A 25,415-nucleotide genomic window follows, 5' to 3' on the forward strand; every position below is an offset into this window, starting at 1 on the left:
GTGTTTTGTGAGGCAGAGTACCTTTACTGGATGAGGGGAACACGGGGGCTGTTGCAAGTGAAGAATTTTAACATCACATCCACACAGCCTCCCTAAGTAGAGCATAGATTAAAAAACGATGTGCACAGCTTAGGCCTGAATTCCACGCATGGAATTCCAGCAATGCTGGAAGCTAACTCATCAGAAGCACTGTGACAGCACAGAAAACTCATACTCCTTTGTACAAAACAGAATACAGCAGAAAACTTCTCAGCCTATGAAAGAGTTGGCATTATTTTGCCCAAATATCATTTCACCAATATAAAACACCCGGGGAGTAAGCCAACCAAAATTTTCCACCATTTTAGTGGAAAGTAGAAAATGTAGCAGAAGATAAACAACAATGAATAATCTGTATTATATAGAGTGCTGCAGCACTCTTTAAAGTGTATTCAACAGGATGGGTACCAGGGACAGTTCTGTCAGCTGGAGCAGACACAAATGAGCTCCACAAGACAAAGATAATCATGAGATATTCTGCAAAAGAATATTAACTAATCAAATAGACAATAAATTAATGTTTGTCTTCTTTAAGAGAAGATCGATTAGGAGAGTTATCTGCAGAATAGTTTCATTTTATAAGAAAATAACTGGTCACAGCTTTTCCTATCATCTTGGCATGTTTCAGATATAATGTATATTTAGAGAGAGAGTGTGGGAGGTCTGTTACTCCAATACACTTGAAAACAGCTTAATGTTTTAGAAAAGAGAAGGTTCTATACAAAAAATCATTTGATATGACAGAGGACAAACAATCATTGTGGAGCCCTGGAAGACTTTCTTGTGTTAACCAGGAACTGGTGAGGAAACAGTTGGTAAAAGAAGCTGTTATTAAGGTTCCACCAGTTTATGCAGATGCAACCTTGTTGGCTAAAAACAAACTTTGGCTGGAGCATCTCACTTCACCAAGCAGACAATATCATTATACATTTATTCAAACACCAAATTTGCAGGGTACAAATGCCTAGCCAGTTACTTCATCCACTCTTATGAATAACCTGAAAAAGGAAGCTATTAAACACAGCCTGTTTGAGAAAATGTTAAGCAAGGAAAGAAAGAGTCAAATTTGTACTAATTCACAGTTATGTGGAGACACATAGACACAAAATCTGCAACAGTAACTAAAATTAGCCTTTGTGGCTGCAGCCACCTTTGGTTTTTAAAAAGGTAATTTGTTTCCCAGCTCTGCAAATGCACACAAGGAGAAAATATAGTCCTGATGAAAAGCTACTTCCAAGAGTTTTAGAGTATGCTATTTTTGCATAACATTCTATTTAGAAGGACCTCACTCACATACTAAGAAATTCAGACAGAGTTTACCTAATCGGAATATGGTAAGACAGAGAAAAAAAAAAAATAAAGCAGGAAAATTAAGCACCAGGAAGAAGAATAACAGAACCAACAAGAGCATTATGCTTTGTGTGTTAAGATGCACCAAAATACCAGTGGTGTTTTGGGCTTTACATTTCACAGGAAGGTGATGAGATGACAAAATTTTAGCCACTTAACACTACACAGAACTTCTTCAGTAGCATCACAAAAATTTGAGCTGCAAGTTGTCTCTGGGCCTGCTCATTAAATCATCCAATTAAAAAGCACTTGATCCTCTTCTTGCCTCCTGGTGCAATGCAGGCAAGTTTGCTGAAGAACTGTTTCCAAGCTTGCAAAACAATACCATCAGTCCTCCAGCAATAAAACCCACACCTCGTAGCTGTGGAACCCAGCTGTGGATGCACATGGGAACCACTATACACTAAACTACAGTTCAAAGCAGCTACCATGGAGCTATGTTTTGGATTTGTGATGATGATAATGTTGATAACACAGGGAAGTTTTATTTATTGCCAAGCAGCACAGGCACAGCATCAAGGCCTTTACTGCTTCTCATCCCAGCCCACCTACAAATGTGCTGGGAGTGCACAAGATATTGGGAGGGGACAGGGCCAGGACATCTGACCCAAGGGATAGGGTAGACCATACAGCATCATGCTCAGCTTAAAAAATTGGGGAAAAGGAGCAGGGGATATTCAGAGGGATGGCACTTTTCTTCCCAAGTCACCATTACACATAATGGAGCCCTGCTTTCCTGGGAATGGTTGAACATCTGCCTGCCCTTGGGAAGTGTTGAATAAATTACTTGGTTTGTTTTGCTTGTGCACACAGCTTTTGATTTCCCTGTTAAACTGTCTTTATATCAACCCACTAGTTTTCTCAGTTTTACCCTTTTGATTCTCTCCCCAACCCCGTAAGGGAGAAGAGAGAGTGAGCAGCTGTGTGGGGCTTAGGTACCAGCTCAGAATAAAGAACAACAGTCCTTTTTATAAAAATCAATGATAAAACTATCACCTGGATAATCTTCCTGCAGTGTGTTTAAATGACTTGAAAAGTACTCTGTGTCCTTGGAATAAATTGACTCAAGTACAAGAGTACAAAATGCAAGATAAGAACAGAGATCAATACAGTAATGTGCAGGTAGGTAGGTCAGCCAATAGATACTCATCAGTGGTAAAGCAGGTAGTTAAATATAAATACAATGCAGCCTAAGATGAGAACACTGATAAATTAGAATGATATCAACCACTAATTTAATGTCAGTTAGTACACCTGCAAGAAAGTAATCAAACAACAAATGCGTCCATATGCAAAGCAACATTAATGAAAGTCATTATCAACACAATTGGATTTATATCCAATAAACAAAGCACAATTTAATTAAAATTCCCTTAAAAAGTCAATTTTAAAATACTAGTTCAGTTATAATGTGTATCATCTACTTTATAAAACACAGACAATCAACATTTGGAAAAAACAGGAAGAGATTTTATTATGGTTAGGGAGTTGGATGATGGACCCTCCATAGGGAAACAAAGCACCAAAACAACAACAAAAAATCTGCACTCTCCTTGAATATAGAAATTGTTTCAGAAGGAAACTAAGGAACCTCCAAATTTATACCTCTAGCTGTTGTATCCACCAGCATAATGGTCTGTATTCTTCAACTAGAAAACCTTGCCAAGTGTTTTCCTTCTAAGCCAAATATTCTGCAGTGCAAGAGGAGGTATAAAACCAGATCATGCTGAAAGTCAGCTCAGCAGCATGTTAAACTGTATCTGTTAGTTGTTGTGTCAAAGACAAATCACACAATTTGCCTTAACTGAACTACAGGAAGGTTCTAAAAATACATAGCCATGTAGTCCTACTAACGAATGGATCCGCCTCACCATTTTGGCAGCATAAATGCTCAGCAACAGTGTGTCTCCTAAGACTTAGAGAACCAGTGTTGATACTAAAGCAACAGCAAAAAACCCAAACAAACCACAAACAATAACCAACCAAAAAAACCAAAGTGAAAAAACACCACTCCAACCCCCTACAAAGAAACCCACCTTCAGATGACTTCATGGAATACAAGAATAGTTATGGTTAGAAGGGATATTTAGAGGTCACCTAACTTACTCTGACCTATGCAATGTTATTCATAGTTGTCAAAATTCAGATAGTCATGGGTATGCAGTCAGAAAAATGTTTTACTATTTTCTGCTAACTGCGGTTCAGAACACTTCTTACAAGTATAGTGCCATTTTCTGTTAGTTTTAAAATTTGACCACTCAATCGGAATCTTGTGGTTTACGCTGCCATTATTAATTTTATTTTATTCTGCAACTGGGATACTAAAACAGTAGATCTCTTTCAAAAGCATACACTAGCCTGTGCATTAAGTAATCAGTCACCAACAGGGGTACAGAAAAACTTGTTCCAGCAACCATTTACAGGTAGTGTTTCACCATTTTAAAGTTTATGATGATCAAGGATTGAAATGGTGAGTACAAGCGGTCATACAGAGACACATGAGACAGAATGCAAGCTTGAAACTTAAGAGCCTTCTCAAACAGAATAACAGTCAAGATCTTAACAGCAACTGAAAAAAATAACATCATATCTTTAATCAATCAAATCAGAGTAATAAAAGCTAGTGCTCTTTTGGCAATTTATTTCCTTAAACATGTCCTTTTTCAAGCACATTAATTCCATGTAATAAAATGAGATGATAATATAACCCAGTATTTTTTTCATGCTGTTTATCAGGAATTCATCCAATTAGTGCTTGCAAAAATCTCATCATTTTTAGGACACCTGCACTGACAAGAGTATGTATTCCAAAGCAAAATCACAAGTGTACAGCTTAACTTTCAATCACCCAATCAATTCCTTAAAATAAAAACATTTGAAAAATTAACTAAAGCAATAGAAACAATTCCAAAACTTCATGCAACCTTGGAACTTCATTTTAAAACTGGAATTCAAAGTATTTCAAAAGTGAAAGAAAAACACACCTCCTTTGAGGGAGTATGGTTGAAGTTAGTAAAGAAATAATGTATTGAGCATTCTCCTCACCTTTTTGTGTATTAAAAAAGTCTCATTTCTTTCAAAGAGGCTCCAAAAAAGGTAAAATTTGGAAACTGCATATTCCATTTAAGGAACAGTAAATGGAAATATATCTGGGACACTACCGGAGCGCTTTTAAGCTGTAAGATCCAACAGTACTCTGCAGGAAAAAATCAATTTGTCAGGCTGTGAGATAAAAGGCATTTTCTCTTGCCATATTAGTGAAGCACTGACAATCAAAGACTCTGTTCATCTGCAATGTCTGGTGAGCACTTCAAGATAGGAAAAATAAGAACAGTCAAAACTGGAAAAGGGCCTTGCAGACTATTACTAAAACAATCTCAGAGAGATTTTCTCGCTTAAAAAGTAACAAACAGAAGTCATTGGCTGCAGTGGTTAAGACGACGTGGTTCCAATAAAGCTGCTATAAATATCACTTGTAATTGTTAGCTGATTTACTGAGTTGAAGCTTTCACAGCAATATTGCTTGATTAATATAAAAAGAAAATACACATTTTTGTACCCTCACAATGGAAATGGAATTCTTAGCCTTTCTTAAAAATAGTCAGTGATGACAGAGTGCACTTGGAAACAAGTAAAGTTATATGCAAATAAACTGCCTTTCATGTATATAAAATTCAAGAGCATCAACACCATCAGCTGACATGTTTCAATTATTCTGGGCATCAAAAGCTGATTTTCAGGGTCTCTGATTAATACTGTAAATGTCATTAATCCGAGAGGATGTTCAAATTATATCCAAAATCATTGAGCTTCTGCTTTTTATTTAATAAGATCTTTCTCCTGCATTTATTTAAGGTGATTGCGAAGTTCAAACTGCTGCTAAGTCAGGCATCAGACTTGAGTGGAAACGGGGGTAATAACTTCTTGTTTGCTAAAGGTCATGGTTTTTAACAGGGCCTCTTAGATTACACTCACTAAGAATCTAAGTCTGTACAAGTGACTATTTTTGGATAACAGCTATGGATTTGAGCTGTTATATTTACCTCTGTTTTACTGGTAATGTGTAAATGGTATGCTCTGGTCCACAGACTGTAGACTGAAATCCAAGATTGTAGACACAGATCTCAGATTTAGAAGACAAAGACTGTGGCTCTCTCATTACTTTAGAAAAGACAAAAAAATAGAAGCTTTAAAGACCATTGTATTTACAACTAGACTAATTTGTATTCTTTTGTGAAAGTAGTTAAAGGGGACTTTTGGTGACATACCAACAAAATTAACAGTGAGCAATTATCAAAACATTATATCTACATGTGTCAGTAAATACACAGATTTTCTTTCGGATCATTGTTTTTGTGCAGTAAAAAAATCAGTCACCCTAATAACAAGGGGATGACAAGGATGTCCTAATAAATTATTACTCATGTTAAAGAAGCTTGAATGTTGCTAAAGAAATTGTAGGGGTCTTTTTACAGAAACCCCCAAAAGTTCAAGCAGCAGATGATAGCAGATGTTTTTGCCAGTACTGGTATAGGCTGACACCTGGGCTAAAAACACAAATCATATATTGTCAGATTCCTGGTGAAGGAATGCAGACTTAGTAGCTGGGTAAAACAAGATCTATATAGTAAGACTCAGATATAAAATGGAAATTGGGAAGCAATAAATACAGAGTAAGCAATATGATCATGTTAGCAAACACAAAACAAGAAATACAAGCAGATCCAAGAGCTATGAGGAAGAAATACTTAACATCAAAGTTATACTCTTTCTATCAAGATGCAGATCCTTCATCATCCTTCTTAGAAGACAATTTGGCATTATTGACCCTAGGGTCCTAAAGAGCCTAACACCAGAGAAAGAAATGGATACTAAACAGCTCATGTTTGAGTTTTAGCTCTATAACTTTTTGAAATTAACAATAATAGGATAATTAGGGATATAGATTTGAGAGTCTCTCTGTAAAATATTATAGTGGGACAAATAGAAACTTTTAATAGGATGCTAATACTTTAATTAGACTAAGAAATAAATCTTGCCTCTGTATATAAGCTGCATTTCTTTAGTCCACATCAACTGTGTATGTGGTGTTTAATTTGGTCTCTTGCTCAGGGAATGTGGTTTAAATTTCAGTGCAATAAAATCATGCAAATTAAAAGATTTATTAGATTTCTATACCAAATTGAAGCACTGAAAATAGAACTAAGGTTGCAAAAATAGATGTCCAATGGCTCATAAAAGTTTTTGTGATCATAGAAGGAAAATCTTTGTTAGTCTCAAACAACCATAATTTGTCACGTATGTCTCTTGGACACAGCCAGAAACTGCACTAAACCCAACATAGCATCAGACTCAAAATCATGCAGTGTCTAGAACCATGACTCAACCTCATTAGCACGCAGCAACATAAAAAAAAAAAAAAAATTAAAGGTAGATTTATTTTAGCATTTTTGATTATAAGTTGACACTTATAATCACAAAAACAGCTTCTGAAAGGTAAAGTTGTTTCTGACAAATACATAGTTTAGCATCATGGATTTTAAAAGTGACATAGAGTAAGGTGTTTTTAAGGCTATAAGTTTATGAAAAGAGAAAAAGAAACTGGACACTAATTCAAACTGAGGAAAATATTTTATATAATTGGCAAAGCTAATCATTCCAGAGCACAACTTAGGCAAAACTAGAGTACCAGGAATACCCAACAAGGGCACACATGCACACACACAGTTTGGGGAATTGCATACAGCTGGCAATGGCACAGAAGTAAATAATCCCAACATTAGTGAAAACAAAGAAGCAGACAAAAATACACCACCAAAAAAACCACAAACCAGCCACAACTGCCAAGCAAAAGAAACAAACAAGCCACTTGATTTGCAGGTATAATCATGTTTCATGGGAATACTGCGTATGAAGCTGCAGAGGTTCATTCAAATCATCACTATCCATATTAGACTCACTCTGTCCATACAAATGTAAAATGAAAGCCTGCTTCAGTATCATGAATGTTAGGATATACTGCTGAAAGATACAATTAAAGTATATGTTACAAAAAATTAAGCCTTGGAGTAAATGGAGGGTGTATCAATGTTCCTTGAGTTACACTCTCCATGACACCTATTCAGTGTTCTGACTAGCTTTAAATTCCTGAAAAGCAAAATCTCACAAACATGGCTCTACACATCAGTTACAGATATCCTCTGGGTTTTTAGTGGCATGAATTTAAAAAAACAAAACCAAAAAAAAACACCCCCTGTGTTTGGCTTCCATAGAAACAAAAGCACTTGAACACAGCACTTAGAGGCATTACAGAGTGAGATCAGGATGCAGTGGTTATAAAGCACAAAATGCCATTCTGTCAATAAAGGTCAGCACTTCCATCATTCTTGCTTCTTTCAGCACACGACTTTCCCCTAGACAATTTACAGGAAATGGAAGGGAAAATAACCAAATCATTGGAAAATTTGTTAAATATGCCATCTGGTCTTCACAGATGGGCCTGTACTGTAGGTCATGTACATCTCCTTTCCTCTGTCATCACTTACTGAAGAATTAGAAGCAGGTAAAGGAACAGAAGCAATGACTCTAGACAGTATATTATCAGCACACCACATGAAGATTTTACCACTGTGTCTCCACTTACACTCCACTGGGAGACAGACAAAGTTTTCCAGGCTGATAAAACCTAACTCGAAAGGGAAACAAAATCACTTCAAAGTTTTGATCTATAATGAAACACAGTGATATTGTGAAAAACAACTGGAAAAATGTGTCAGAAAATAAGGAAATAAAGGTTATTACAAAACTACTATCGCAACACTATACGATGTTCAAAAACAAAAAATTAATCTTATCATCAGTGTGCCTTCATAATTCACTTGAATTATCTCCAAATGGAAAATGGGAAAGAGAGGCAGAGAATAACCAGCATTTTTTCAAACACAAAGAAGAACAATTATTCATATCAATGTTTCCACTACCCAAATTTTAAACTAACTCCTTGCTCTTAAACAAACAGCATTCTGGTAGCATTACAAGAATTCTGGCAGCTGTGAGTGGTTTACAGTTTTTAAAGCACTGCAAAAATCAAGATTTTCTGTCGTTCCAATCTTTCCTCTTAGGGAAGTGGAAAGGGGTCGTCTACTTTTAAGATAAATGCTGCTTCAGATATCATTAAAAATAATACTCACCTTTTACCTGTATCCAGAGTTAAGTACAAAGTGACAATATGCCTTTCAGCTCACTTGACATGGAGTAGTTTATCCAAAACCACACAACAGCACAACCCAGACAAACTTCTCACACTTTCAGTCTCCCCCTGCATGATCACTTTCAGCCCTATATGGAGACAATCAGCTGAGATCTGACATTAGGACAGTGATGTAACAGAACACTGATCACAAGTCATCCTAGTATTGCCAGAGACTATGGCTACTGTTGAATTCTAGTATAACATGCTCTCTGCCACTGTGTTCTAACACAGATTATGTCCTCAAGACACCATCCATTTCCAGGAAGAAAGTCCTATGCTGGCTAATGACTATTATGTCCTTTATTCTCAGTTGTCAGATAACATTCACTGCGTTATGTTACAATTGATATATCAATTGTAAAAACTTATTTAGCATGCAGAAGGACCAAGTCATTCAAAAGTCAATAAATTTATTTTCTTTGAAGGGAAAACGGAAAACATGATTTTTTTTTAATGTTTCATCTAATTAATTCTACAACATGGCCTACTTTAGCAGAAAACAAGAAAAGCTGGAATTGACACCTCTAGTATACCATCACCAGAACCCCAGTGTGTAATAACTTCTGTAATAGCACTTCAGCAACACAGAAAGCTTGTGATACTACATTTTGAGGAATTAACCTTAATAACTTTAGTGAGAACAGCAGTTACTCTGCACTTTGGGCCACATAAATAAGGCAAAATTGCACCTCTATTTCTACAAAGTAAATAGGAAAGAACCTAGTATTTAAAATAAATAAATAAATAACCACAAGGTAGCACCTTTACACTCAACTGCATCTACTACAGGTTTGAGACATTTAAAGACGTCCCCAGGATAAGTAACAATGCATTTCTAGGAAAATTCTGAAGTCTAACTGGTTAACAATAGGCACAGAAACAGTTCATCTTGTCCACTAATCAAGACAGCTTGGAAAAAGAATAGGACAAAAAATTATTAATGCAACCAACCATATGGCTATAACTTCAACTGATGCTAATGCATTTGTATCAGCCGTGGCCTACTCAGCTAAAATCCATTTACCATGTCTGTATGGATTATATCCAAAGGTCAGAAAGGTGGGATATGGCAGAAAAGTGAGAACATACAGAAACATATTTCTAAGACTTGTCAAGATAAAAAATAAAATCACTGACATTTGGATCAAATCATGTGAATGACTGAATTTGTAGAAAATTTCAGTTTTATTTTGGTGATCCTCAAATACTATTTTGAAGGTGGTACAAAGACCATTCCACGCACTGAGGGAAAAATGAAAATTACCCAGTCCCAGCCTTTCCTGACTGGTCCCCCAAATCACTTTGACATCTTTTATTTAAGATTTAGATTGAAAATCTTATGCATAAAAATTATCCTTTCAGTTTGCCAACAGAATGCTAAGCCCAGCAGCCTTCCATGTGTAACATGAGTGCAGACAATTAACAGTAGTACTTTGACTGACTGATGAACACATGGTGACAGTGGAGACTTCCCATCCTGGAAACCCAGAGAACAAGGATCAATGAATTAAAACCATTGTCGAAAGACTTGATCAACAATTCGACCGAGGCAGTGGCACCAACATCAACATCTAGCATGGAAGACCTCTTTATGAGACCAACATTCATTGCTTCCTCAAGAGAATCCCTCTCAGCATCCCTGTGGGATGTGTGTTCCCTACCCAGGAGGAAGAGCACCACCTAGTGAAGCTCCAGCACCATCACCTGCAGAATTCTGGTGGTCTCAGTCACCCCTGATTGTCTCGCCAGCCAGAGAAACAGGTGGTATAGCTCACATAAATACAGTGTATTGCAAGTGACAGAATGATGCTATGTTAATAAATTTCTCTCCATGCCTCACACACTCAGCATTTTGTCCTTGAACGTACTCCATATCCTTTAATACTGCCAAAAGTGACCAAGAATAAACCCCATATCACAATCTAATGAAATAAACTATTTCACAGGACAAAAAGGTAGAATTCCTGTTTGAAGGGGAAGGAAGAAGTATAAATCTTCAATACATTTAAAATCAAATTTATACACATATTATATAAAAATGGCAAGTGAAAGCCCTGAGCTTTGCCCTGGGCAAAGACACATCTTATCTTCTGTAATTTATAGCAGAGAGATCCTAAGCTTTGGAATATGGAACTAGAAATGATTGTCAAAGTCCAGTATCTTGGAATCAAAGTTAGCCCTCAATTTCTGGAGCAAAACAAGTGTAAAGCAAAAGAATCCCAGAGACAACAAAAGTGTTGCCTATGGCTTGCATCACCAGCTGTGCATCAGTGAGTGTTAAAAGGCTGATGGCATGACAGCCAACAGATACATCACAGATAAATACAAATATTCCTCCATAAATAGAACATTTCCACAGTTCTTTCTTCTGAATGTACCTCAAAAACTAGATACAAACACTACCTCAATATAAGAACAGGACTGTGTTCAGTAAACTGCTGAACAGGAACATCATCATCCAAAAATAATGCTACAGAAGTGGAGTTGATGGTAAAGAGAAAGCAAGATCACAACTATTTTTTTTCCATTCCAAACAAACTTAAGAGCTTCAGGGCACAACTGTCTGTAGAGCAGCACACTGCTTAAACTCAGAAAAAGATTTTCCTGTAGTAGAGGTAGTATTCTTGCAGTACAGATTTTTAAGAAATGAGCACAGAGAAAACACTATCAATTATTCATAATTTTATCAAGCTAAAGGTATTTCTTCTCACTTTTGGAAACCAAACCAACACATTAACTTTAAATCTAACTAACTTTACTGAGCTCCTGTACTGTGATGGACACTGATAATGCCCTCCAGATCACAGGAGGCAGAATCTAAATAATTCAGGCAGGTCGTGTGATGACTCCACCAAGTCACAGACATGATTTACGAAAGAGTACTAAAAACCTTTAGCTCCTAGTGACTTGAATGAGAATTTTTGTTGCTTAGTAACTCTTAAAGAAACTGAGACATTTGAAAACCAGTAATGCTGTGAGGAGCTGTTTGGAACTCTTGTTTATAGTATTCTGGTTGTCTGAATACCTATAACTGTAGTACTTTACCATCTAATGTAGCACTTCGATGAACCTAGGGTAGTCTGCATGAAGTAAACAGATCTTTACAGAATTTCACTAAGACTTGTTTAATTATACCACAGACCACCTGTATTGCAGATGACACAGCTAAAATAAACTACTCATGACATACAGAAACTTTAGTATAGCCCTATACAATAGCATTCATTATTCATACATTAAGTTTTGTATCTGCTACTAGGAAGCCATCCTGTTTCACAATTTTGAACTTATGCCTGCAGCACTAAACATGATGATATCAGGAGGTTTGCAGTACAGCCACAAAATGTTCTGTATTTTCTCCTCCATACAGACGGAAGTACACAACATAAAGAGAATGCTTACTGTAAGACACCTGACTCAAGTTTTTGTAATTTTGAGAGTTGTTATTAAACTTTGTCATTCTTCTTTTTGATATTGATTCTACATCAAATGCAATTGTATGGTTCCTGCTGATATCAAGAGATGCCATGAATTTATGTCTGAGGGCAGAATCTAGCTCAAAGAAGATTAATTGCAGTTTCTAGTTCAGAGAAGTGTAGGTGTTAAGAAGCACTAATATGTCTTTCAAAAGGCATTCAGTAAACTGCTTATTCATTCTCATATAAGAAGAAATCAGAAAAACTGTAGTTTTCCATCAGAATTAAGGGTGCTTTTAAACAGCTAATTGAAATATTCCAGTGCAATTCATTTTCATAACATGGAAGACAATGTACAATAGTGTTACATCACGTACATGAAATATTGTTAAAACTATTACATATTTAAATACAAATTCTATATATTTTTAATACAAGCATTTAGCCATCGCTATTCAATTATGAATCAATAATCAATAGGCCTTAGGCCAGCAGGACTCTGCATGGCTGCAAAGATATGCATATACACGTGTCCCTTCACATTATACAACCATCATCATCAAGAGTAAGTGGAAGAGGAAAAAAAATTCCTTTGATGTTATTTGGAGCAGTTTTCATTTTCAGCTAAATAATCCTTGTAAATCCAAACCATATTGTGAAGAGATCCTCTGTGTTTGCTACCTCTCTTTCTCTGTGGCACAATCTCCCCAAAATTTCACACTCCATTAGTCAACAGGATTCAGCACAGGTCAGAGAAAGAAAGCAAACACACAACTCCAGCAGAAGTGACGCAGAAGAGCTAACACAGCTTCAAAATTCCCATTTTACCCAGTTTTGGGTAAAAACAGTACATGAAAGCCAGGAGAATGATCATTTCACTGCGACAGATAAATTTCCATCCAGATGGTTCTTGGTGCTTACTTGGCTCTTGATTGAGGTTTTTCAGATTCAAACCAGCACATGTTTGATATGAATACTACATGATAAATTCTTAGAGTTTTCCCCAAAACGATTTCTTGTTTGAATGACACCATGGATCTAATGGGCTTCAGTTCCATTTAACAGCTATTGAGATGTCCTCAATTGAGTAGAAATAGTAGAACTATAAAAATCTTGAAAAACAGGCCTCTTGAAAAAATATGGATAAAACACACATTACAATCTCATCTTTACAGTTTTGAATCATCAGCAATACGCTTTTGCCCAGAAGTATATTTGACGGAATAACAGTAAGAAGGCAATAACAATAAGAGAAAGCAAGAGGGATGTCACTGTTTTTTTGATGCCCTGACCACCTTCCCAGACAAGGCAGCTTCTCTGAAACTAAGCCCATAAAACTGTCCTCTCAAACACACACTGAGCATCACAAACTGAGAAAGATCCACAGAAGCATCTGAAAAAGGAAGCTTTCAAATACAGATAAATACACACACAAGCACAAAACCAGCCCCAAATTTTTGGAGCTAAATAGTCCAAATGCCATGGTTACATTCTTGTCAGTTAAGAAATCATCTGTTGTCTAGTAAAAGCTTCCCCTGACAGTTGCAATGAATTTATGAGATGCTCCTATACCTGTTCCTACAGCTCTATTTCTTAGCCAGCCTGCTCTCCTGCACTAACCCAGGCTGTTCTCACGTGCCAGATGAAACTGCAGTTCCCAACTCTGCTTCTCATTTCAGCTCCAATGCTCCCTGTGGCTTCCCAGCCAGCCTCATTCCCACTGTATCTACTCCAGTTACACTTATAATCAACACACACTTTAATAACTAGCTCAATCTATTTAATCTCCAGCTTTTAGTTGTAGCTGGTTGCAATCTCTTGCCAAAAATCAAAATTCTCAGCTGACTCCTTCACCATGGGAAATTGCACATGTACTGGTTCTTCAACGCATCATCATCTCAAAGTTTCAGCTGAAGGCATTTCTCTGAAGTGGTCCATCTCTACTAGTACTAATCCTACCCTCAAAGTTTTCTTCCATTACACATTTTGGAAAGGTTCATAGTAATACTAATAAAATCCAGACTTTTTTTGCCCTATTGCTGCAATCTGTTTCCATAAAAGAAGGGGAAAAAAGAAAAGGCAGGAATAATGGATGCCATTCTAGGTAGTATTTTTTAGTTTTTCCTCTGCTCTGACATATCACTGTTGTGTCTCAGTTTACACAGAGATTAATTCTCTGTATCTCTTTCACAAAAAGCTTTATTTTTTAGAGTCGTAGTTGAAAACTGCCTATTGTTCATGTTCTATATTACTATATACCTGCAATGTTTACCTTTCCACAACCCTGTGAGAAAAGTTTTAAAGCATGTTTAAAAAAAAGTAAATGTATTCTGCTGGTTTGGTTCCATTGATTTGTTCTTTCTAGGCTAGACCTGGCATTTATTTTATTTTTAATAGCTAGTGGCAATCAAGACCAAAAAGTCAAACTTCTCAGCTGACCATTTTACTGTGGAAATTAAGCCGAATCTCTTCTCTTTTAGCAGCTTTTACAAACTGATTTGAAGAAGTGGGTGCAGTGATTCCTCTACTAGAAGTTTCAATTATACTTCAACTGCTTTAAGATTCCTGAATTAGGAAAATAGCATATTTTAAAACTCATATTTACATGGAAGTATTTGATTGTATTTACCAGTACAGTTCATATCAGCTTTGGTGGGGACCTGTCAAATATTATGATATGATAGAGATTACTATAAAAATTCCTGCAGTCCACAAAGAATGTTTTAAAAGCTTGAACTGAAAGAAAACAAAACTCCAAAACAAACAATTTCTGCCTCGACATTGCACGTCACTCTCAATAGCATCATTGTTTCCATAGCTACAAATGTAGACTGCTTCAAAGGAAAGCAGTGGAGAAACTGAAAATGACAATGCACAATCAAAACAGGCACATACATTTTTCAGATGGCACATGTGGGATGGAGAAAGGAATTAACATGGTAGCACAGAATGCTGTGGGGTTCTTGCATTTGACAGTAATGCCAGTGATGCAAGCACATCAGGCTCAGAACAGTAAGCAGCAGTAAACCTCTCACTGCAGTATCACTTGATGTATTTCTACACCTAGTGGAAGGAAGAGGAGAGCAGAAACGATGGAAAATACCAGCAGGAATCACCAAAACAGGGCAAGTGCCTCTCTCACTGTTCTAGCCACCTGCAGACTCAGACATATTTTTTTCAATTGAGTTTCCTTGGAATTTTCAGTCATTCTATATAGTTGTGAAGACAATCAAATCCTTTATACTGCTTTTACCATAAATGATGACAAGATTTAGATACACACTACACCTAGTACTAACTATGACCATTCCAGGAGAGGATACAGCAAAGTGAATCTGCACAGAGGATAGATACAAAACATGAGGGTGAGAGCACACAGGAAAATAAAAGGCACTCCACAACATCCAGAAACTATTCCATCCATCTCTATTAAGTTCCTGCTCCCTAAGTTTCTCTGTGCAATAGCTTACTTCACTATCAACCAGTTACTCCAGGACTACAGCTTCCTCATAACTTACTGGACAGGAAGACAACTTGTTTTCTTCCTACAGCAGGAATTCCCAAGGTTCACAGAATTGGTAGAACCTTCCCCAACAATTCTATAATGATGAGTGTTGGAATAACACCAAGACCATCAACCAAATTCACACCAGTGACACTCTTCTTCTCCAAAGAAGAAACAGCATAATCTAGAGGTAAAGTGTAATTTAGTTGGGTTTTTTTAAATTTAAAAATACACTAGGAAAAACCACACCAAAAAAAAACCCCAAAAAATTCCACACTATTTATCTCTTGTACCTTAGAGCACCCTGAGTTTTCCAATGTAGTAACAAACAAGATGCCTTCATAGAATGTCATGCCATATTCAGAAACATGTAGTATCAGATTGATTCTTCCCTTCTCAAAGTGAGTGAGGGCACTTAGAAAAATCCACCTAAAATGTCCCCCTTTAATCTCACAGGCTCTAAGGAACACTTTTACCCATTGTACCATTTTCTTCCAACAATCTTTTTAGGGAGCAGTTGATAAAAGTCACATGAGGACACAGCACTATTTGCAGTCTACACTGGAAGTCATCTCTGGTGGAAGCACAGATGGAGAATGGTTGTTAGAAGATGGTGTCACTGTTTCTTCAAATGTTGTACCTGCACAGCTACTGCTCATTTACATCAACACTGGAAAGTATCATGCTTTGGAGGCATGGTTTCTATGAAGAATATCAGATTATGATAAACTATGGAGTTTGAGATTACAAATACAGCCCTTGTTATACATGAGTACTGACATATGTGACCCTCCACCACTGTCACAGAAACAGAATAAACACCTCATTATCTTTATTAGAACACTGACAAGCCCCACTGTCAGTGATTTTAATCACACTTGGCAAAAGTCATTTCAACACTTGGGGCAGGGAGGAAGGCAGAGAGCCAAAACCTCAGTCACAAGAATATTACCTTTCAGACAAGGATAATCTTATTGCTACAAAATAAAGCTATCAGCTCTCCAATGATGCTAGTTCAGGCAGCAATATAATAACCATTAAACTTGCAAATCAGAACTCCTAATAGTTGCAGCATATGTTTGACTGAAAAAGTAAGCAAAGCACAGACCAGAAAGATAAAAAAACCAGCAGTAGGTGTAAAATAGAAGTTCCTAACAGGAAATGCTTATTCTTTAAATTGTGTGCAGAGATTTAAAATTAAAAAAAAAAAAAAAAAAAAAAAAAAAAAAAGGCAGGTCAGGCTCTGAAACTTAGAAAAATTTCACAGTATGGGCCTTTTACTACCCTACAACACCCCAAGTTTCTTCCCTAGGACTTAGCTTGCAGCAGCAAGCAAGTGTTGCCAAAATATGAGATTTCTGCATGAACAATTTGTGATGTTAAAGTACTGCGGATTTCAGTCTCTTATCTCTCTTTTAATTGCTGACTGGAATGGACTCTGTCAGAGAAGAAATGAAAGGAGGGGTTTTACATTTTTCATATTTGCCTCAGGCTACCAGCAGAAAAATTCAGAACTTTTTCTAAAGTATGTCAGTGCCAATGATGTGTCACATGTCATTACTTTATAATTAGGCTGATAGACAAAAAGAATAATGCAGCTGACATTCTATTAAAATAAAAATTATTCCCTAAGGCATAAAAACACTGACACAAGCATCTTAAAAGGCAGAGTAAAAATTATATAGGGAACTATTTATCTGTGCTGCTGTCTTTTCCAAATTCAAATAAGTACTTCTTAGTTATGTGTGCATTGAATATTGAATTATCCTATGCTGATTTTTTTAAAGAATTCTTTTTTGAAAGCAAAATGTAATGAAACCCTTGTTCAGCTAGGAATAAAAACTACTATGAGACTAGCTACACTCTCTATTAATTGGGATTACAGTTTGCTTATCAATTATACAATTCTACAAATAAGAAACTAATCAAAAAACAAATAACATTTTAAAAAATAGAAAACCAGACTTTTTTTGTCAAAAGCTTGAAACAATTAAACCCTAAAAACCAGATGTGAAGACACTAGGATTTCATTCTGTATACTTTTTTTTATAAAACACTCCTGACAGAATCAGGATTTAGACAATACAAAGCTATAACTCCATGTAGTTCAGATTGTGTCTGGAAGTTAGACAGACTTGCAGAATTATAAGATTACAAAATTGCGGTTTATAGCCAAAATAACAGCCCTTACAGCACAGCCAAATTTTAACTCTCCATTACCATAAGTAAGAAAAGTCCCATCTATTCTTTGCAGGTACAGATATCATAAAACGTGTGCTTTTCCATCTGTTGACATATAAACTACTGGAAAAAAAGCCAGTAGTTTTCCATCTTTGTGCATTTCAGAAACATTATTCAAAATATAAGACTTGAAATTCAGTTTCAACTGAACCCAGCCAGTAGCATGTTTTTGTTTTGTTTTTTTTTCCTAAAAACAGTTAATACTTTCCCAGTTGGCCAAAAAAGAGTCCTCCTCTTATGTTCCAGACTCAGAATTTATAGTATTTGCTTACACCAATATACTATTTAAAGAAAAGGCAGATGACTTCTTGGAAAGTTATCTATTATTTTGTTGTCTGTTCCTTGAGTACTGCCTAAGGAAGGGCTACTTAGTTTTCTCTCTGTACTCTAACAGTTTGCATAATCTAAAATTATCTTTAATTCACTGTGCTACAAAAATAAGTAGGCAAAAAAACCCAAATAAGGCAGGTAATGCTGTAGAAGGTCAGTATTTTTCCAAGCACAATGCTCAGAGCATCATTTGTTTAATGACAATAAGGAAAGGACCACTGCCGCACTGAAGGACACAAATTCATACCATCCCTTTACAGATGTATTGCAGAGAACAGAAGAGGTGTTTGACATCTTGATTTGCTGAGCATACACCTGAAGTGATATGTCCTATTCCCACTCCTCACTCTCAAATCTCCCATGCATCACTCTCGTCACTTACTTCAGCTGTTCCATTCAAGCTGGATGCTGCCCAGAGGCAACAATAAATTTTGGCATGAGGTCATACTAAATACCATAGATCACAAATTTTACCAAACTCACCAAATGAAGAGAGAAACAGTTTCCCTGTGTTGTCCCTCTGTATACTAAATAAGCTGAGAAAAGACCTTTTTGCCAGCATTGAAGTGGCTAATTTGGAAAGATTCTGTTTAGAAAAATCAAAAATCTACAATGAACAATATAAGATCTAGTATATTGCTTTTCATATATGCAGCATATTTTCATGTGTGCAATTGCCTTTTGAAACACACTTGTGGTGTTAATTGCAAGGTAATCCTGTATTTTTCTAGGTATTCATAGAAGGATGACGACAGGTTCATAAATTCATTCACTTATGTAAAAGGAGCCTAATTTCACAAAATAGCAGGTACAACAAACTGAAATCAGCAACATATCTGAAAACAGGAAGAGAAAAAAGCACACAGACTTCAATTTGAGACTATTTTTTAATTTCTGGGAAAAGAACACTTACCACAGTTACTATTTATGCTTCAGTTCACCTCAAAGACTGAGCATACATCAGATGCTTTCTATTACAGTTAACTTGTAAGGGGAAAAGTCAATGCCTCTAACAAAGTAAAGTATTGATTTTTTCCACCTGATAAAAACAACCACAAGTTAAGAAGTACTGTGTTCTAAGAATAAACAATCAGTTACATAATTACTTATTTCAGTTTGCAACAGCAAAATTATTTTTCTCCATTATTATTAGAATTTATGTTGTTATTCTTTTTTTCATAAATGCAATTAAGGCTTTAAAAAAAAAAAGTATAAAGGCATCTCAAAATCTCCAAGGATTTACTCTCACTTAAATTCAAGTATAACCACTAAATAAGCCTCACTATTAAAGTTCAATACCTGGAAATTTCTTGTATTGATGTTAGGATAACTACACTAGAAGTCTGCCCAGAGAAAAATTCTGAAGTGTATGTTTTTGAGGGGTTTTTGATTTGTGGCAACCCCAGGTAAGTGAAATCTTTAATCAGTTCCCCCCCCCATATAACATAATTTAATAGTTCTGACTTCTCTGCACAAGACAGAAATACTGTATTGTGCAGTTGATATTTAGCTTTAATACATATGAATTAATTTTACAAATAAACTTCAAAAGTGAACACTTGACCTCAAAACATGGTCCAGGCTCTGGCACATCATCACCATCACATACCATATGTATCAATGCAGAAAGTGACTGAAATACATCGAATATCTCAAATTGAAAAGCAGCTGCTTCTGAACAAGATGCAAAATTGACAAGAGCAGATTTTACCATTTCAAACAACAGAACAGTCATTTCTCTATTCAAGAAATTGGACAGAAGCAGCAAAAATAATTGGCTTCCCATGCTAAGCAAAAGAGTCCAGGACTTCAGCTTCTGAAAAATACAAAGGCTTACCTTTCTGTACACCAGCATGTTTGGGGATTCATCAGCCACCCCATTGCTGCTCTGCCCATAATTGTTTCCTTGTGCCATGTCCCACAAATCTGATCCGCTTTTGGATGTTGCACTGTAAAAGGTAAGAGTGATTTCAATAGGGCATCACCTCAGGTCTCCTTGCTCCCCTGATGATTAATGAACCTGACTCTCTACCAACATGTTATCAAAATCAGTGTATGCTCTTACTCCAGCAGATATTTACATTGGAGCAAAGCTGCTAATTTGCCATTTACTGTCATTACTCTCTCTTGCCGGTAAATAATGGATGTGACGTGTTGATCTAATTTAAGCGTTAATGAATTGTCGCTCAGAGCAGCTCCCTGACACACCGCACCACACGCCTCTTCCTCCCCTGCACCGAGGGGCTTCACCAAGGGACCTTCTGCACCTTCCAGGCCAGTTTTGGGAGGACTGACTCAGCCCACGACGCGCGTTCAGCAGTGCCCTCCGCTCACAGCTCAGGTCGTAGCAACTTTCACAAAATTCAAGCGCACAAAAAGCAAACCAGACGCTCTAAACCTTCCTGTAATTCACCAGCACATCTGTGCTCGTACATATGCCGGGGTAGGGGAGCAGGTGACGAGGGAAAATGAAGAGACAAGCCAGAACGCTGTTCCGGTTGCTTTCACCTACTTTCATCGCACTTTACCGCCAAACAGCGGCTCCTCGCCAGCCCCGTCTCCTCCCCGCCCTCCCCCGGGTCACACGGGAGCCGCACTAAGCGAGAGCTCGGATCATGCCGTAGCTCGGGCTTTGCACGCAGGTGTAAGAATGCGCTCCATCTACAGACCGCACCGGCGGATGCGGAGAGCCCGAGAGCCGCCGAGCCCGACTCCGAGCACCAACCCCCGAGCCCTCCCCAGCCCCCGAGACCCCCCGCCTCGGGGCTGGGCTGCCCCCCCGCACCGCCCGCCGGGGCTGCGCGGCTCGGGGCGGGCAAAGGCCGGGGGAGCGGCTCTCCCAGGGCAGCCCGCGGTTCCAGCACCGCGGACAGCGGCGCCGCCGCCCGGGGGGGCCCGGCGGGAGCGGGAGGCGCGGGGCGGGGGCGCGGAGGGGCGCGGAGCCCGCCCGCTGGGTTACCTCCTGGGCCAAGGTCACTGCGCGCTGCCGCGGCTCCTGGGCTGCTCTGCCGCTCCTGGTGGTGTCAGCCGGCAGCGGGCGGAGGGACGCGGCGATCGCTCATCACACACACGCACACACACACGCACTGCGGGCGGAGGCGCCGCTGCCGCCGCCGAGGCTGCGGCTCTCCCCTGCTCTGCCCGAGCGGCGGCGGCTCAGCGCCCTCCCCGCAATGGAGCGGCCGTCACGTGGGGAACGGGCACGTCAAAGGTGCTGCCGCCGCTCCGCCACACAGCAGCGGCAGCCTTCCTCCTCCTTCCTGCTCCTCCCGGAGCTCTCGGCTCCCCCACCGAAAACAGCGCCCGAGAAACTGCAGCAGATCTGGCGGCGGCCCCTGTAAATGAGATTAGGCATCACCGGAGGGCCGGGCAGGAAGAGAATGTGGGCTAATGGGATAGGGAAGGAAAGGAGGAGTTGTTGGGGAAACTGTGTCGCCTCCTTCATCTTTCTTTACCGACAGCAACAGGGAATCTGCCTCTTCCTCTGTCTTACGCTGGACGCCTCACGTATTTTCTTTAGTGAAAACTAAGGAGAGCCTGTGCTCTGTTGGCACTGCAGACTCCCCTGAGCAGTGGAACAGAGAGCAGAGAGCGAGTCTGTTTCAGGCAGATAGAAAGAAACCCTGAGGACACCTCGAGACACCCTCGGGACTGTTTTGCTATGTCCTAGGCAACTGCCTCATTTGTGAAGGCCTCACATTGGCTACGATAAAGGAAAAAGATCAGGTCTGTCAGTCTTTACTTCTCCATCACACGCAGACAAGAATACTTTCACAACACTGCTTTTGCAAGGGTGTTGAAATGCCCAGAACGCAACATCCACAAGAGCACAAGATACTTAAGTGGTGAAACTTTGGTATATTTCCATTTTCTGGAAACAGTAGCTCTTATTACAAGAGTGATCTTGCAAAAGAATCCTCTACTGTGCACTGCACCTTGTGGAGCGTGTGCTGGTAAATCACGCAATTCAAGCAGAGAGGTTTCCATGCACTGGGTCACCTTCACCCTTTCTCACATCTCAGAGAGCCTCAAACCAACACTATCCTGCAAGAAGTTTGTTATTATCCTCTACTGCAGCTACTTTTAACTACTCTTCCAAACTTTGCAGATGCCTTGAGATGCTTTAACAGAGGATGTGGTAAATTAGCTCAGGCAACAATAGGGAGTCACAGTGGACACCACAAAAAGAAGGAAAAACCAGAACTGATCTGAACTTCTTGAGCAGCTGAGGAAAGGAAGACATAAGTTTGATAATGGTTCCAGAATAAACACCAGAGTAAAGAAAGATGATCTCCATCACAAATAGGAATGGTTTTCAGAGACAGAAGTTGTGAAAGGTGAAATGACATAAGAACTATCAACTAACTGTTCAGTGAGATACACTGGCAGCAAAGAAAAGGACCTCTGTAACAGACAGACATCGTGTGTCTCAGCTTTGATAGAGGAGGATAATTTAGCATGTCACAAAGAAAAGGAAATGTGAAAACAAATGGTGTAGAAAAGAGAACTCCGGAATTTTGAGGTGGAAGAGAACAAGGGAAAGAATTCAACAGCACAACCATAAAGTGAAGAAGTATCAATGTTGAAAGTAGTTGGCAGAGGAATTAATTAAACCCGAGATTAAACAGAGAACTAAGACCTGTTTCCCACTAAAATTCATTTGACATAAAATAGCATCTTGGTGAGGCTAATAAAGTCAGAATCAAAATATTAGTCTTCCAACAGATTCTCTGATTCAGCCCAGTCCACTGTTTAGAAATGGGAACAAGCGATAAAGATCTCAATTTATAATTTCCCTAGCTTTCACACAGACATCCCAGACAACCAGCACTGCAGTGCTCAGAGCTCAGCAATTTGACTTTGTAAGTCTGACAGGTGCACTAGAAGACAAGGGAAATGCCTCCCAAGATCTGCTAAGAACACAAGTGACGCCCTTGTTGTAGGGCATCAAAATAAACTCAAAATCTTGTTTATCAGACTGGTGTTTAAATTTCGTTTGCAAAGTAAAAATGGGAAATGCACCTAATATAATTCAAATATAATTTTACCCTTAAAGAGAGACAGAAGAAAAATCCTTAAAAATATTGGTAAGACACATTCTTTCCCCTTGTTCTGCCATCCACTTAACATAATAATTGTTTTAAAGGGCATAAAAATCAAACATTAGCAAGTTTCCAATGAGATCAAATATTTGTTTTCTTACTCTGCCTCATTTTGTTGCTAATGTAAGGGACAAAAAAAACACATAAAAAGAAACTGGTTTGTACTACAATTCTTGGACTACCAAGATGAAGTTACTTAAAAGCTGTCTTCAAACTATCTACTTTCTATAAGGTATTCTGAGAATAGATTTTGGTAGCAGCTACGTGTCTTTGGAAAGCTCCCCAACAAAGCTGACTAATTTAGGCAGCAACATTTTCCAAGCTTTCGTTTTCTGGGAATGTCCTTAAACTAAGGGCAGAAGCATCCCCAGATGAGTTAGATTTCAGCTATGCTGCCTCCAGTTTTGCCTGTCTTAACTTTGTTTTAGCCATTCTGATTATATTACAAGTAAAATACAAGATCTTTTACTAATAAAGCAAGGTTTATATATTCTCTTCAAAAATAATCCGATTTTAATAAAATAAATGCAGTTCTAAAGCAGAGTAATTACTTGGGCCCATGGAAGCAAAAAAGTATTTATCCAGTAATATCAAAAGGAACTGCATTCCTCATAGTTTTTAATCTTGTCCTCATAGCCAGAGGAATACCTTAAACATCTCAGTGATGTATTTCACAACTACAGACCTGCTACACTGAAGCACACCAAAACTTTTTCACCAGCATGTTCACTGTCTAAATGAAGTAAAACTCAAACCCTAACTCTAAATGAGGTTAAACAGAAAAGAGGAGCAGAAACAACCCAAAAGAATTTCCTTTTTGCCATCACTTAGTGGTGAAAGAGACCCTGAGCTGGACTACTTCCATAAATGCAAGTAGAAAGAAAAAAGCTCTTTTTAAAATATGTAACAGGATAGTCTCATTCTATAGTATTTGGCTGTATTTGTTCAATAGCCTATTAAAGGTTTTAATTCATAAATTACTTACACATCTTTCCCATGTTGAAAGTCATCACTTATCTCATACACAACCACCATTAGCCTCCCCAGAAAGCATAGTCTGCCAGAAGAGGAATGGCCTTTTCAAAATGCAAGGCAAAACTACTCATTAATAAAACAAAGATGATGGGGAAAGGCTGCCAAGGGGCAGCTTTATCTAACAAGGCAATAAAGTACACATGATTGAGCAAGGTGGTGACTACATTTTCTGTGTTTAGCTTTCACTGTCAGTACAACTCAAGTATTCCAACAACATCACACGCATGTGGCATTTTTAAGTGAAACTATTATGTCAGGATGTGTACAACAATCTTTCTGGATATGATCAGAAATTTTGCTGTCTGTCCTGCTGGCCAATGCTCTAAGCATTATGTCACTATGCCACACATATCCATCAATTTATCTTGTCTTTTGCCTAGACTAAATGTTCCTTGGAGTAAAGACATGCTGTGCAAGCTCTTAGCACAGCATGATCTTGTTCTATGACCAAGTTTTTAAAGCTTTTAAACACCACATCCAAATTTACTAAAAAAATGTACACATGCTAACTGGGCTCTGAACATCGACACAAGTTAATACTGTGCTACCTTAAAGTATAAGGCTCAGACTTGTTTTCACTGGCTGGTTAAGCACAGAGACAATCTGCCTGCTTTAATTGAACTTGTATATTTGTGACTCTATGGAACCACAAGTGTTTCCCTGCCAGGCTCTGAGCAGATACCCAGTGATTCCAGGCCCACTCTTTGGCCTTTTTGATGAGATCTGAACACTTGTTCCTTCAGGAGTGAATTGCAATCAAATCTGTTTAATGTAGGTCTTCAAACGTCATTGTAATGATTACAGGTTACAGTATATGATTCTAGAACTGAACCAGGACTCACTTCAAAACTTCACCACTTTCTCCATGGCATTTTTTTTATACTCTAGGAATTTGGTTTGTCACCTACCTTACAACACTAAAACATTAATTGCCTTTGTCAATTTATGATGCTGACGATCAAAGCTATTGGTATTCCATCAGTTAGGGAAGGAGTTAAAAAAAAAAAAAAAATCTAGAACATAAAAGAAAGAGGTAACTAAAAAGAAATCTGGATTTAACAAAAATAATTCTGATCTGATAGGGAAAAAAAAATGAGTCACGGACAGACATAATTTCATAGGAATGAAAAATTATTAGAAACAAG

The 25,415-nt window shown here is 38.1% G+C and overlaps 1 protein-coding gene across 5 annotated transcripts in view; it reads right to left on the bottom strand.

The window, feature by feature from the left end:
• The window catches only part of RGS7 (regulator of G protein signaling 7), a 235,474-nt gene that overhangs the window by 187,541 nt on the left and 22,518 nt on the right, over positions 1-25,415 (bottom strand). For all 5 annotated transcript variants that reach the window (XM_083857586.1, XM_083857588.1, XM_083857585.1 and 2 more), the window contains exon 2: positions 19,971-20,082. In XM_083857586.1, the coding sequence (XP_083713712.1) occupies positions 19,971-20,048 (78 nt within the window). In that variant the 5' untranslated portion in view covers positions 20,049-20,082. The remainder of the gene's footprint in view (positions 1-19,970; positions 20,083-25,415) is intronic.

Source organism: Zosterops lateralis, assembly GCF_965231275.1.
Source record: "Zosterops lateralis genome assembly, chromosome: 3".
Lineage (NCBI taxonomy): Eukaryota > Metazoa > Chordata > Aves > Passeriformes > Zosteropidae > Zosterops > Zosterops lateralis.